General features: G+C 48.0%; 1 protein-coding gene across 1 annotated transcript in view; it reads left to right on the forward strand.

Annotated features, from left to right (window-relative positions):
• The window catches only part of Impg1 (interphotoreceptor matrix proteoglycan 1), a 125,272-nt gene that overhangs the window by 101,636 nt on the left and 8,056 nt on the right, over positions 1-15,580 (forward strand). The window contains exons 14-15 of the mRNA XM_013034100.1: positions 19-146; positions 2,665-2,881. Of these exons, the coding sequence (XP_012889554.1) occupies positions 19-146; positions 2,665-2,881 (345 nt within the window). The remainder of the gene's footprint in view (positions 1-18; positions 147-2,664; positions 2,882-15,580) is intronic.

Below are 15,580 nucleotides of genomic sequence, written 5' to 3' on the forward strand. Positions count from 1 at the left end.
CGGGCCCCGGCACCGCAGGCCCGGGCCGGGGCGCAGAGCTCGTGGTGTTCTTCAGCCTGCGCGTGGCCAACCTGCCCTTCTCCCCGGACCTGGCCGACAGGAGCTCACCCGAGTACCGCGCGCTGGAGCGGCGCTTCACGCAGCTGGTGTGTGCACATGCGTCTCCTGACTCCCCTCCCGCTGTGCGTCTGTCTGCCTGTCTATCTGTCTGTCTGTCTGTCTGTCGCGTGGCGTGGGTCTCCTCTGACTCCCCTCCCGCTGTCTGTCAGTCTGTGTCTGTCTGTCTGTCTGTGGCATGGCATGGGTCTCCCCTGACTCCCCTCCCACTGTCTGTCTGTTTGTGGCATGGCGTGGGTCTCCTCTGACTCCGCTCCCTCTGTCTGTCTGTCTGTGGTGTGGCGTGGGTCTCCTCTGACTCCCCTCCCACTGTCTGTGGTGTGGCGTGGCGTGGGTCTCCTCTGACTCCCCTCCTGCTGTCAGTCTGTGTCTGTCTGTCTGTCTGTGGCGTGGCGTGGGTCTCCTCTGACTCCCTTCCCACTGTCTGTCTGTGGCGTGGATACTCGTGGGATACTCAACGTCTTGTACAATGCAGGTTAAGGGAATCCGCCTTGGAGAGGAAGAGAGGAGGGGGGTAAAAAGGCAGGGGGCCAGCTCTCAGCTTGCCTGTCTGTGCTTGGGGGTCCCTGGGTGTGGAGTTTGTGGGTTCATCTTTGGGCCAGATGTGTTATTGGGCAGCCAGCAAACCTCATCAACTTCCATCCTTGAGTCCAACAGAAAAACTGAAGCAAGTTGCGACTTGGTGAAAGGGATAGGCAAGAAATAGGCGGGGAGAGGAGGAGGACAGGACCATGAGGCCCCAGGAAAATGGCACTTTGGATCCTCTTCAGCCCTCTTTGGGGTATAGACAGGAGCACTCAAAGAAGGCCCGGTTTGCTTGATTCAGGAGTCCAAGCTGGCAGTGTGGCCTGGTGGCAGAGAAAGGGGTCGCAGGGGGCATTTGAAGGTCGCTATCTGGTTCTCATGAGATGATTTCTCTGACTCCAGGTGCGGCTGCTCATTATTGGTAATTGTCCCCTGTGGGGGTTAATCTGGCCTGCAAAGAGCAGTCCTTGGTCATAACGATACTACTGATCCATCCTGTCTTTCCTGGAACCCACGGTGATTAACTGTAAAGTGATCCTATGAACAGCGTAGAACCAGGACAAACACAAAATGGAGGCCCGGGTACCAGGCCTTCCTCTTGCTTTCCTTGAATTCAAGGCCGCCAAGACCAGCTGAGTACCCAGGACGCACCCTCTCCGGAGACGGCAAGGGTTTGGGACTTTGCTGAGATCGCCTATGAGAAATTCCTACCGTTGGCGATGGCTGCGGGGCTCTGCCTGAGTCCCCAAGTTGAATTGCCATATTTATTTCGCAGCGCATGTGTGACCCCGTCATCCCGGTTCGATTTCTTTGCCTTTCCTCTCTGCTTTTGGCTATGGGGGATGAGGCAGAAACCACTTAGGATTCAAACATTTCTGGGGAATGACCTTGGAGATGATCAGAGGCTCTGTAGAGACAGCCACAGAACAACGCCCTAAGGGTCCTTCGAGCCATTAAGTTCCAGTTTAGAGAGAAGCCTCTGAGAACCACTTTCTCCCCTACACACACTGCAGATAAGGGGGTGGAGCTACATCGCAATGGTCCCCCAGGGGGATGAAGGCCAGGAAGCTACTTCCAGCCAAGTTGGCCCAGGACCCATTCATTGCCTGCCTAGACTGACACGCTGATGTGTAAGAGCTTGTTTATCTGATAGGCCTGGTCACTTACATAGACTCCCATTTATTTATACAAGCCTAGGTCAGTCTGCTCCTAGACTCAGGTTGGAACATATTTTGTTTACTTTTTAAAAAAAAACAAAATTACTAAATGTAGCCTGGCACCAATGGCTCATATCTGTAATTCTAATACTCAGGAAGTTCAGATCTTAGGATCATGGTTCTATGCCAGCCCAGGCAGCAAAATCAGTGAGACTCATCTCCAATAGAGGGCCAGCCTTGAGCAGAAAAAGCCAAGCACGAGTCCCAGTTCCAGTGCACATGTGTGCGTGTGTGTGCCCATGTACACACATACACACACACACAATGACTAAACCTAGCATTTCTTGCCAATTTCATTGGCTTGGGTTTAAAAAGAAAATCATCTGTTCTTACAAATCCTCATAAGGAAGTATCTGGTCATCCATCTCAATGGACTGATAACAAGGTAGAAACTCCGCCATTATTATTGCGAATAGGCACTAAGTAGCAGTGCTCTGGGCTCCCATGAAATCTAAAAATAAAAGTAAGAGCAAGGAACTCATGGTTCACACCTTTAATCACAGCTACCCAGGAGACTGAGCTCTGATGATGGAGGTTTGAAGCCAGCCTGAACAAGAAAGTCTTCATGAGACTCTCATCTCCAATTAATCACCAAAAAGTAGTAGAGTGAAAAAACTAAGAGAAAGCACCCAAGTCCTGAGTTCAAACCCCAGTACCAGCATAACACTATAAGAACAATAGAAATAAAAATTTTAAAAAAAGAATTGAGATAGATGTCTTGAATAGTAGGAAGTGAGGAGAAGTGGAATCCGTGGCCCTGAGCACTTAGAGCACAGTAACTGGGTAACCGCTCTCTTGTTTGCAGCTGGTCCCATATCTGCAGTCCAATCTCACTGGATTCAGGCAGCTGGAAATACTCAGCTTCCGCAATGGGAGTGTGATCGTGAACAGCAAGGTGCACTTTGCTCGCTGGGTGCCCTACAACCTCACCCAGGCTGTGCACGGGGTCTTGGAGGATTTTCGGTCCTCGGCAGCTGAACTGGACCTGGAAATCGACAGCAACTCTCTCAACATTGAACCAGGTAAACCCAGCAGAGCGCCTGGGGGTCATTTGAGGGGAGGGGGGGTTCCCTTTGTTTTGATTTTGAGCAGGCTGGGTAACTCTCAAGCCACAAAAGTATAATTAAAATCACACTTGATAAAAACAACTTTTGGGGAGCAACCCCCCCATTAGGAAGGAAGCAGCTGGTTAATGTTTTTCTACATCAAAAGGTAGAGTAAGCAGCACCTGGTGGCTCATGCCTGTAATCCTAGCTACTCAGGAGGCTGAGATCTGAAGATCACACTGCAAAGCCAGCCCAGACAGGAAAGGTCCATGAGATTCTCATCTCCAATAAGCTACCAGAGTCTCTCATCTTCCATTGACCACTAGAGAACCAGAAATGGTTCTGTGGCTCAAAATGGTAGAGCATTAGCCTTGAGCAAGAGAGTTCAGGAGCCTTGGCCCAAGCCCTGAGTTCAAGCTTCATGACCAACAACAATAAGAGAGAAAGAGACAGAGAGAGACAGACAGACAGACAGACAGACAGAGACAGACAGACTGACAGAGAGAAAGAGAGAGAGAGAGAGAAGAAAGCTTTCATTCCATTACAACTTCCTTTTACGTTGTAGCTCCAGGCTAAGCTAATTTACATTAAGCTAGAAGTCAACAGTACTTTCTCAGTTAGTGACCTAAAACAATCTGATAGTTTTGCTTTTTTAAATGTATCTTTGTTTTCTTTAAGTAGTTGTTCGTAGGAGTTGCCTTTTCAACAGAGCAGTTTGTGAACACACTGCCTCTTAATCAAAGTCACCCCTTTCATCATTCTCCCCCCCTTCCCCCACCCCTTCCTTCGCTTTGCTTAATTTTTAGGTTCTACATTGAATTTTTTGCCATTTACAAAAGTAATGTATGTGTACAGTGCATCTTGATCTGTGTCATCCCTTCCACATCTCCACCCCTCTTCCCCCCACCCCTGTCCTTACTTTCCTCGGTTCTGTGGCAGACAATGCATGCTTGTCTGCATTCTATTCATTGTCCCTGTTCATGCTTCTACCCCTCTGCTCTTGACCCCTGACCCTTGCAAGTACCTGTTTCCTAGTACTTATTTTGGTTTCTATGTTAGAAAGCTTCCAGTCACTGTAAATTCTCAGAATGGCCCCTTAAGGAGAGGAAAATAATCAGATCAAAATCTCAACCTGAAGTGATTTACTTCATAGTCACTAAAGAAAGAACAAAATAACTTTCTTTCCCAGTTTTATGTCCAAGGTCAGCTTCTATATAAGAATAAAACAAAGAGTTAGCTGGAAAAGTATAGTAAAATTCAAATATGAAGCCAGCCAGGTTCTGATGGCTCTGCCTGGAATCCCAGCTACTGAGGAGGCTGAAGTCTGAGGATCATTGTTTCAAGGCAGCCGAGGTAGGAAAGTCTGTGAAATGCTCATCTCCAATTAATCACCAAAAGTCCAGGAAGTAGAGGTGTGGCTCAAGTAGTAAAGTGCTAGCCTTGAGCAAACGCCTGAATTCAAGACCTGACTGGCATACATACACCACACACACACACACACACACATTTCCTTCTATAATGAAGCAGAGGGAATATAATGGGTGATGTGTACACCACAAGCTGTTTTTATTATTGACTTCAAAGGTTTGTTTTCTAAGCATCTGAAGGAAGTGTATTTGTTCCTGGAGTGTCCGATAGATTTCGCACCCTTGACCTCTGACCAGAATGAGCTTCTAGTGAGGTTCAAATCGCAGCTCCCTGATCAGCCCTGAGTTAGTGAGGGGAACCTTGGCTGTGCCTTCTTGGCTCTCCGTGGGCTGATCAGGGATGAGGCTGAGGGAAAAGGCCTTGGGCAAAAACGCAAGCCCAGAAAGCTCAGTGGGAAACATTTATCACTGACAGAGCAGGCTTTGAAGCAACTGGAGGAAATTTGCCTTAGTACCGTAGTAAACAGGAGGCTTAAAAAGAAACCAGCCTAAGGCACCAACACTGCCAGGAGCTCCTCCAAAGGGTGGCAGATGAGTGTACCCTAGAACACCCCAAGAAAAAGAGACCTCCCAAATGCCAGTGGGGTGGGGTGGAGAGGGAAGCAGAGGTCCTGCCAGTTATAATGGGGTGTCTTTGCCCTGTCAGCCAGCCATTGATAAAGAAGATAGGAAGGATATCACAAGTGACGTGAGGGCCCCGCCCCTCCATCCTCACTCCAGCTGAGAGCTGAGAGTGTTTAGAGACCATCCAGCTTTCTAGTGTCCGTGTACAGAGTCAGGTTAGTCAAGCACTAGTGGCTCACGCCTGTAATCCTAGCTACTCAGGAGTCTGAGATCTGAAGATCACAGTTCAAAGCCAGCCCTGGACAGGAAAGTCTGTGAGACTTTATCTCCAATGAACCACCAGAAAAACAGAAGTGGAGCTGTGGCTCAAAGCACTAGCCTTGAGCAAAAGAGCTCAGGTACAGCACCTAGGTCCTGAGTTCAAGCCACACACTGACAAGAAAAAAAAATCAAGTTAAAGCTGGGGAGATTGTTGTGCTGTTGAGCACAAGATATGTTTAGCATGAAGGTGAGAAGGTGGTAGTGCTTGCTAAGTCTATAAAGAACACTGGTTGATACTGGAAGGACCCACATAGGCCCTGGGTGTCCATAGCCTTGCATTTGAATCCTGTGTACTTCTACTACTGGAACAATGTCCATCTGGAGCCAGACACTGTCATACCTGTGACCCTAGCTACTCAGGAGGTTGAGATCTGTGGACTGTGGTTCAAAACCAGCCAGGGCAGGAAAGTCCATGAGACTGCTATCTCCAATTAACCAGAAAAAAAAAACAAAAACCTGGAACTGGAGCTGTGGCTCAAATAACAGAGTGCTAACCTTGAGCAAGCAAAGCTAAAGAACAGCACTCCGGCCCTGAGTTCAAGCCCCAGGACTGGCACAAAGAGAAGTCTCCATGGTCACTCTTGTGAGAATTAACCAAGCACATGCCGATGCTCCTGAGTATAATAATCAACACACAGTACTTGCCTAATATATGTTAGTAATTACTACTGTAATAGTACCATCATTACCTTGACTATTAATCCTGACCTTCAGAGAGTACCACCAGGAAGAAGAAAATGTGGATGTGGAGGTTGGAACTAAAATTAATTTCACTAATTTCTTGCAAACACTTCTGCTCTGTCGTTTTTCCTCTAAGCAGCCAGCAAATGTGAGATGGTGTTAACATCCATTCCAGCGCCAAACTTATGCTGAATTCCCCAAGCTGAAAGTGTCTCCAGCTACCCCGAGGGAATGCAGGCCCAATTTGTACTTTTAGGGAGGACAGGGGTGGAGTGGGAAGAGTTGGGAGGGACGCAGTGGCTCATGCCACATGCCTTCCTGTGTCAGAGGGCCTGGGAAGAGGGCCTGTAGGCTGTCCAGAGCTTGCTTGAAACTGAGCCTGACCAGCTCAGAAACTTCCAGCACAGTAAAGGTGCTAAACAAGAGGAAGCAGTACATCTGAATGATAACTTTTAATGAATGAATGAATGGGTACTCATGTAATCTCTAAGGAAGCCCGATACTTTTCAAAACTCACTGAGGTGTTACCCTCAGTTTTTCAGTGAAGTCATAATCTATATTCCTTTCTAGATAAGGGAGGGTCCAAAAGCCTATATTTTAAAGTCATGGACAACTTAGAAATAAATGAATGAATGAATGAATGGATGAATGAATGAAAGAAAGTAAGAAATCTGCTGGCAGCTAAAATACCAGCCATGTTTCCACCTTTCAATGTTTGACGGCAGAAGAATTCGAAAATCAAATACAGCTTTAGAAAAGTTAGAGAAGCATGTCTCTGTCCAGTATTTTCACAACTAAAAAAAAAAGAGAAGAAACTTTATAGGTCCCATAGAAATCAACAGATAAACTCAAGATCCAACAGAGCTCCTTTTTAGTTTAGTTTCCCACCCCCACTCCTACCCCTACCCCCAGAGAGACAAATAGCTTCATTAGAAATTTCAGAAGCAGCAGAATGTGTGATTGAGCATGCCTGTAATCCCAGAAAGGGCTCCTGTGGATACCATGCTATGCACAATGAAGAAACCACCATGCCAAGAGGCACTCAGAAGCTGTGTTCCATCAACAATGACAGAAAGGAAGGGAAGAGGGGCTGGAAGGGAGGCCAGGCCCAGGTAGGCTTCCTCACACTGGGGATCCTAAATTAGTCACTGAAGACAGAGTCTTTATTACACAGTTAGCAGGCAGCAGGCAGCCCACTGTTACAAAGGCCTGCAGCACCCAAATGCACAGAACACAGCTTGGAAACAGACTAAAGAGGAAAGAACAGAAACAATACCAACAAGCCAATTCAGCTCCAATGGAGAGCTGAACTGGGACGCCAGGATAACTGGAGATGATCCAGGAGCCAAGACACCGGACACAATCATGGAGACACACGTGGCATGGTGTCATGGCTCTTGTGCTGGTCTGGGCCTAAATAGGTCTGCCCAGGGGGAGGGCCACAGGAAACTCCCAGTCCCAGGCACTGGACTGACAGATTCAGTAACCTATCAGACAAGTGCCTGCCTCCAGGGATCCAGACACGCCCATCAGGTGGGAGGCAGGTGATGGGTGGGGCGGTTCCTTCCCCCAGCATGCAGACCAGAGGCCAGTATGGCGCCATCCAGACCTGACCTCCTTACTTCAGGATTACAGTGTTCAGCCCAAGCTTGACTTTTTCCCAGGCAATATGGCTGAGCACCACTGAGTTCCTGGATTCCTCTGTCTCTCTCTTTGCCCTCTCTCCACACACACACACACACACACACACACACACACTCCTTACCATCTTCTTGGGAAGGAAGTGAAACAGTGAAAAACACTAGCCAGGCTCTTCCTACCTGTCACCTATTCGTTCTACCCCCCCCCCCAAACACAGAGGCTCAGCCTCAAGACGTGGAAACCTAATGGTGGCACACAGGCGAGCCATCCAAAGATGCATTTCACCCTATTAATTAACAGGGGGGAAAAACCCATTGAGGTGACAATGCTGGAGTCTGTAGATAGCCAGAGAGCGAACGAGAATGAGGAAAAAACCCAAGAGCCCTACCGGGACAGCTACCCATTCCTTCCACCGTCACAGAGCCGTGAAGGTGACAGGGACACCCCCAGCCAGCTCTGCTTGGTTCCTTCCAGAGCCAGACCGGACATGTTTTAGGCCACACAAGCCAAAAGGCAGGATGGAAGGTTGTGTAAGGACTTACATAACCACTTGTATGTAATTCAACCATGCAAAAATGTTAACTCCATCCTTAGTGCATGGGGCTTACAAAAGGCAGACAGCTGTGAGCTTTTGGAAAACTCAAAAGAGCTTTAAACTAAAATACTGCTAGCCAGGAGCCAGTGGCTCACGCCTGTAATCCTAGCTACTCAGGAAGCTGAGATCTGAGGATTGCAGTTCAAAGCCAGCCCGGGCAGGAGAGACTGTGAGATTCTTATCTCCAATGAACCACCAGAAAATCAGAAGTGGTGCTGTAGCTCAAGTGATAGAGTGCTTGCCTTCAGCTGAGAGCTGAGGGACAGCGTCCAGGCCCAGAGTTCAAGACCCAGAACTGACAAAAAACAAAAACAACAACAAAAAAAAACTTAGTTAAAATGTATGAGTATGATAGTACCTAGGTTAATTTTTTCAGATTTTTAAGTACAAAAAACTAAAGTCAATATTCATGTGATCTCTTAAGGATTTACAAATACTCCCCTCACCACCCTCCCCAAAAAATAGGTGGGCATGGAAAACTGGTTCTAAGGAAATGGGCACTCACAGATTGACCTGTTTCTAGGAAGCAGGTGTGTGGAGGGGTCAGCCGAAGCCCAGAGCAAAGCGGGGGCTGGAAATAGGTGGAAGAGATGTGGGAATGGATTGCTGAGAAATTCCAATGGTGAATGCAGAAATAAGATTGTCAGCAGAGGCAAGGGAGGACAGGAGATACACGGAGTTCATTCCCAAAAGGAAGGAAAAAAATCAGATAGACAGACAGACAGACAGACAGACAGACAGACAGACAGACAGACAGACAGACAGACAGATAGATAGATAGATAGATAGATAGATAGATAGATAGATGAAGGGAGGAGGGAAAGAAGGAAGGAAGGAAGGAAAGAAGGAAGGGAGGGAGGGAGGGACAGAGGGAGGGAGGGAAGGAAGAAGAGAGGGATTGAGGGAGGGAAGGAGGGAAGGAAGGGAAGAGAAGAGAAGGGAGGAAGGGGTGGAAAGAGGGAGATAGGGAGGGAAGGAAGGAGGGAAGGGAGGGAAGGAAAGAGAAGAAAGAGAAAAAGGAAGGGAGAGGAATGTAGGTTTGTGATAGCAGGGAAGGAAAGAGAAGAAAGAGAAAAAGGAAGGGAGAGGAATGTAGGTTTGTGATAGCAATACTGGGAAAAATATTATTCACAAGCTCATGGGTTTGATGCCGGGGGGGGGGGTGGAAGAGAGTTGGGGGAGAGAGAGAGAACTGGAAGTCCCGCGTGGTTTCCAGGTGGGTGGCCAGCCTGGCTTGGGTGTCCCCAGGTCCCAAGTCCACCCTGCGGGCCACACTCACAGAGCCCCATGCTGTCACTCCTGCCTTTGGTTTTCATTGCCCTGTGAGAATACCTGGCAAAGAGAGCCTGTGACAGAAGCTGTACACACCACGTAAGGCCCTTCTGTGACTGAGGCCTGCCAAAGGGGAAGAGGTAGTTCGGGCTTGCTGTGCATTCTGCACGCGTTTCCAGCAGGTGTCGGGCGCCTGTGAGGCTCACCAGCCTGGAGGGATTTTGTGGTAGTTAGCTGTGTGGGCTGATTTCAAACACCTCAAACCCACGTGGAACTTGTCTCCCTGAATTTATAAAGAGCCTCTGTAAAGATTGGACCTGAGGCTAGCGAATGGCAAATGCGTCAACTGGTTGCAGTTGAGCATTTTCTTTGTAAAATGTATTTAATCACCAGCTTTGAGGGGAGCAGACACCACCTGCTGCCACACAGACCACAAAAACCATTCGCCATAACCACGGTTCTTACATCTCTTGTATTCCTAATAACTACAGAAAGCACATGGGACTTCTCCCCTCTCTTTTCCCCCCAGTACTGGGGTTTGCACTCAAGATCGTGTACTTGCTTAGCTTGCTTATTTGCTTGGCACTCCACCACTTGGATCATACCCGCCATTTTTGCTGGTTGATTGGAGATGGAGTCTCATGGACCTTTCTGCCCAAGCTGACTTTGAATCTCAGTCTTCCAAGATGTCAGCCTCCTGAGCAGCTACGGTTGCAGACATGAGGCACCATCACCCCAACTTCCATCCTTGCTTATACAATCAGAGAAGTTTTGTGGGGAGCCATGTAACTTATTTACCTTCTACTGGTCACACAAAGGCCAGCTGCTATAGCTGGGGCTCAGAGTTAGGTTCCAGTGACTCCTGTCATCTCCCCTGGGGCTTCATTTTTAAAACAAAACAAAACAAAATCCCCAAACATCTAAACGCTCCTGCTGAGTACATAGCAGCTGTTTACTGAGAAGGATCGACAACATACTTCCATTTCATTCCTCCTCAATGAACTCTGTAAAACTCTACACCAAATGCAATTTCTTGGAATAGGTTGTTATGCTCTAAGAATCCAAAGATTTAAAAAGAAAACTGCATTCTTGCAAAGAAAAAAGTCACAAATTTACAAATCTCCCCTTTGTTTTGGCTGTTTTGTTTTGGGTTGGTTTGTTGGTTCTGTTTGTTTGTTTTTCAGCATTGGGGCTTGCACACAGCCCTGATTGTTGATTCCTTAACTTTTCCACTCAAGACTAACACTCTACCACCTGAGCCACACCTCCACTTCCTGTTCTGTAATAGTTCATTGGAGATAAGAGTCTCAAGGACTTTCCAGCCTCAGTAGGCTTCAAACCATGATCCTTACAAATCCACTCTTAGCCACAAGTGAGCATTAAACACCAATCACACGCACATTACTCTGTTAGATAGAATACATTGTCACTGAATAATTATACACACTCGGATGATACCTTTCAACAATAAGCCAGAAATAAAACATTTGTGGCCAGCCATAAACAACCAACCAAGCAGTGAAATAGTAACTTGAACACAGATCCTTACATTTGCTAGGGATCACTGATTACATCCAGCTGTGTCCGGCAGGAAGCTCCTCTTGGCTCCATATTAGAGCAGCGGGGATGTTAAGGATCTCCACATTTTAATACTTCACTTTCACTCAGGGCTGGTGGCTCACACCTGAAATCCTAGTTACTCTGGAGCCTGGAAGTTCCAGCCATCCCTGGCAGATAAATCTAAGATGCTTATTTCCAATTCACCAGCAAAGAGTGGTAGAGCTCAAGTGGTAGAGCACCAGGAATTAGCAAAACTAAGCAAGAGGGTGAGATTCTGAGTTCAATCCCCAGTATTTCTACCAAAAAAAAAAAAAGTCATTTTCTAGAAAGGAGAAGGGAGACCCAAAGACACCCTCCCCCATCCCCAAGGCCCAGGACAAGCCTGAGAAGCAGGCCTTTGCTGGTGGGGTTCTCCACAGGCTTGGGCCTCCACAGAAGAGAAGGGGCAGATCTACTTCCTCTGAGGCTCTGCAAGCCCACAATGCCTCAGGACTTGGAGGGAGAGACCCAATGGGCCTGTGTAGAACGAGAGGTCCCGGCCATGCTCCATCTCAGATGGATCACCAGTAGAGAGACACAGTCAAAGTACTGATGGTGACACCCGATGTAAAAGTGATACAAGAAGCGGAGAGACCACCCGCGCATGCGTCATCATCATTTCCAGAGCTAGGGGCCCTTTCACAGCCTTCAGGCATAGCAAAAAAAAAAAAAAAAAAACCATTAATATGACCAGGCATGTGCCTTCCACCTGCAATCTTGGCTCCGCAGGAGGTTGAGATCTGAGGATCAGAGCTTGAAGCCAACCCTGGCAGAAAAGTCCATGAGACTCTCCTCTCCAATTAACCCGGGGGCAAAAAGCCATAGAGCTGTGGCTTAAATGGGAGAGCACCAGCCTTGAGCAAAGAGCTAAAAGATGGCACCTAGGCTCTCAATTCAAGCTCCCCTCCCCCCCAGGATAGTAATAGTATTAATATACTATTAATAGTCATTCTCAGGAATCTTTTCATTGTATCTTGAAACTGCCTAGGTAAAAAGCCACCTGTAGTCCAGTCTGGCTGGCAGTGTCTCCCCTTCCTCGCTCCCTCCCATCCCACCCCCATCCGCACCCCCAAGTTGTGTCGTTCATTTCCAACGCCGTGTCCAGTGAGGATGGCAGCTGCCTTCCCCCCCCCACCCTCGCCCCTCCATGTCCGTGTCCCCCCTTTCCAGACTGTTTTGATCGTGATGTGAGGTTGCTTTTCTCCCAGGCCCCACGCAAAGAATAGGGTGGGGAACGGGGAGCAGCCTGCCCCGCAGGGGTGCGCAGCAGGCCATCACCGGTCATCCTGGCCCTCTCGACGGTCGCCTGCCGCTGCCCCGACCACCAGACCTGGCTGCTGTCCGTCGGTCGCACTGAGGGGTTCGGAGGTTCGGGGCAGAAGCTGAGGGGTTCAGGGGGCACCGAATCCCTTCTGCGCTTCGTGATCCTTTTCCTCCCAGGCTGGTCTCACATCCTTGGCTCGTGGGCGCCACCCAGCGGCCGCCGTGCGTCATCGCATGGGAGACCAAACCCCCGCGAGGCAGGGGCGAAGCTGGACTGGATATCATCAGGTCTGGCTTTGGGACCAGGAGAGGCGGCGATGCTTTGTTTGGGGGCCGACCCCAGATTGAGGGGCGACAGGGACACCTTTATCCTTTCTATCCTTTGAAAGGTAGAGCTGAGAAGAGAAAGGAAAGGCTGGGAGCACCCAGCAGCACGCAGAGGGGGAAACTGAGGCACAGTCCACGCCTGTGTCCGGGCCTGCCAAGCGTGAATGCCCCGGGTATCAGGCACAGGTTTGGAGACTGGACAGCCGTGGACTGTCCAGAACCTACGAGCCCCGTGAACTTACACGCTTGTCCACTACGAGCCTGGTGATCTTTCTCACTGAATTCAAAGCGCCCACAATGGAGAGCCGTCCAGCCTTGGGGGGGGGTGGGGGGGAGGGGTGGAAGAGACGTTGTGTAAGTGCATCCAGGGAAGCACGGATACTCCAAACTGTCCACAGCAGAACCCCGAGAATCATGCAGAGATGCCCAGCCCTGCCCAGCACAGCAGATCCTCCCTGAGCCGGCTGCATGGCGCATGTGAACAAGGGAGAAAGATCTGGAGGTTCTGCCGCATAGCCAGTCACTCTAGCTCGCTTGCTTGCTTGCTTTTTTCTTCTTTCTCATTTTTCAGTACTGGAACTTGAACTCAGGGCTTGGGCAGTGTCCCTAACTTTTGTCACTCAAGGCTGGTTCCCTACCACTTGAGCCATAGCTTCACTCCCTGTTTCCTAGTTGGAAATAAGAGTCTCACAGACTTTTCGGCCAGGGCTGGCTTCAAACCATGCTTTTGCTAGCAGAGAAACACTCTACCTCATGAAAAGCTGGGCAGATGGTGGATGTGAGCATTTAAGTTGGGGAGATGTTCATAGAAGGAATTCGGGGAAGTCTGACATGTCAACCAATGAGCATGGTTGACATGTCAGACTTCCCAGAAGCCACTGGATTCAAGGTCAAGGTCCCTAAAGACACTCCAGGACCTGGTGTGAAGTGGAATGACACAAATACTCTGACTACAGCCAGAAGCCCTGTGGGACGCTAAGCACCAGGCCAGGGCCAGTGGGTGAAGAGGGGGCTGGCATCTCTCTCATCAGCTGCTAATCCGCTGCACACACCGTGGCTGAGTCCCGGGCTGCCTGAGTCCTGGGCTGCCTGAGGAGTCCTGGGCTGCCTACCCCCTTCCCCAGGAGAGAGCCAGGACTGCTTGGCAGTAGAGCTCTCCACGCCCATTCAGACAATGAAGTCATCTCACCATCAAGCAATTCTAGTAAGCCCCAAGGATGACCCAAACCATATTAAATATTTGTTCTAGAGATATCCAGCCATAGTGGCAACAGAAAAAGAATCTGTTTAAAGGGATTTAAAAGCCAGGAAGCAGAGGAAATTCCACATGCCAATGATGACCCTTCACATCCTCAGCCCCGCCTACAATCTATGACTTGAAAGTATTCATCTAGAAAATGGCATATGATTATTTTTTTACTGTTGATCTCAAGTCTCCACATCTTCCCTCTTTCCAAGCTGTGAGACCCTCCTCAGATAGTGCTACATAATCATAAATAATAGATTCTTATTTCTATTGGCCAAATCAAGAACAACGTGAATAAAAGTTCATACTAATTTATTTTATACAAATGTCCAGGGATTGTTAAGGCGGAGAGAAATCATTTTGTGGCCTATTATGAATGAATCTATGATCCCAAAGATAAATGTCTTTAGAGTATGACAAGGAAAAAAAACAGTAACATAAGGAAATATTTTAGAAATGTCTACTAGGTAGCTAGGCCTGGGTGGCTCACACTTATAATCCTAACTACTCAGGAGGCTGAGATCTGAGGATCAAATTCAGAGCCAGCCTAGGCAGCAAAGTCCTTGAAACTCTCATCTCCAATTCACCAGAAAGAAGCTGGAAATGGAGGTGTGGCTCAAGTTATAGAGTGCTCCCCTTGAGCACAAAAGCCAAATGAGGACTGGAGGTCCTGAGTTCAAGTACAGCCCCAGCACATGAGAAATGTTTACTCATAATGCCAATCTGTTCCCTTCTGTTCTTTCTAAGGCTCTTCTTCCCAGAATCATCCCAATTGTCAGTGTTTGCCTAAAACTCAGAATTGCCCAAACAAATAAAGAAAGTCAATTAGAAACCCAGGCTCTGAGTCTGAGCCCCAATAGTAGCACAAAACAACCAACAAGCAAACAAATGAATGCATACTCTAAATAAATGAGCCCATGTGAAGTTTGAGTGCTGAAAGTTTTGAAAGGTCAAGTTGATATTTGTTGAATGGCTCTGTTGTCTTTAGTACCTGGGAAGCTACACACAGCAAACAAGGCCTGAGCTCCTCTGTTGACTGATTGAAATAAATAACATGGGGAAATCAAGCAGTGTGTAAACTGGCTGCATTCAATCTTCAAATATCCCTGATGTAGGCCCCCGAACGTGGATAAACTCATTGTTCCAACACCGTTTTGCTGTGTTGTCTGCGTAGATGAGGCTTAGCTGAGCTACACAAAATTACAGTAAAATGGCAAACTGCACCATTAGTTTTTCTACCTTTGCTGTATCTCCTCAGAGGAGCATTAACCTTGAGCAAAAATGGTCAAGGACAGTGCCCAGGACCTGAGTTCAAGACCCAAGACCGGGAGGGGGTAATGTTGTACAGTAAAAAGAGAGCAGGGCAAAGAAAATCTGTTCTATTTGTTTCATAAAATACATTATTTTCTTTTTTTATTGTGAAAATACCTTACAGAGGGGTTACAATTACATGGGCAAGATAATGAGTACATTTCTTATCAAACATTGTTGCCTCCTCCTTTGTTTCCCCTTCCCATCCCTTCCCATCTCCCACCCCCCACCACCCCAGCCAAAGTTGTAAAGTTCGTTTTTCAACATAATGATTTGTACATCTCATTGTTGCAATGGGACCACCTGTATCCCTATTTAAATAATTTGCTTTTTCCCTTCCCCTCCACAAATTATACCAACATCAAATACAGTGAAAGCAGGGGTTATACTGTGGGGGAGGGACATACAAAGCAACAAAGAAATAATCT

This window comes from Dipodomys ordii, unplaced genomic scaffold, assembly GCF_000151885.1.
Source record: "Dipodomys ordii isolate 6190 unplaced genomic scaffold, Dord_2.0 Scaffold182, whole genome shotgun sequence".
Lineage (NCBI taxonomy): Eukaryota > Metazoa > Chordata > Mammalia > Rodentia > Heteromyidae > Dipodomys > Dipodomys ordii.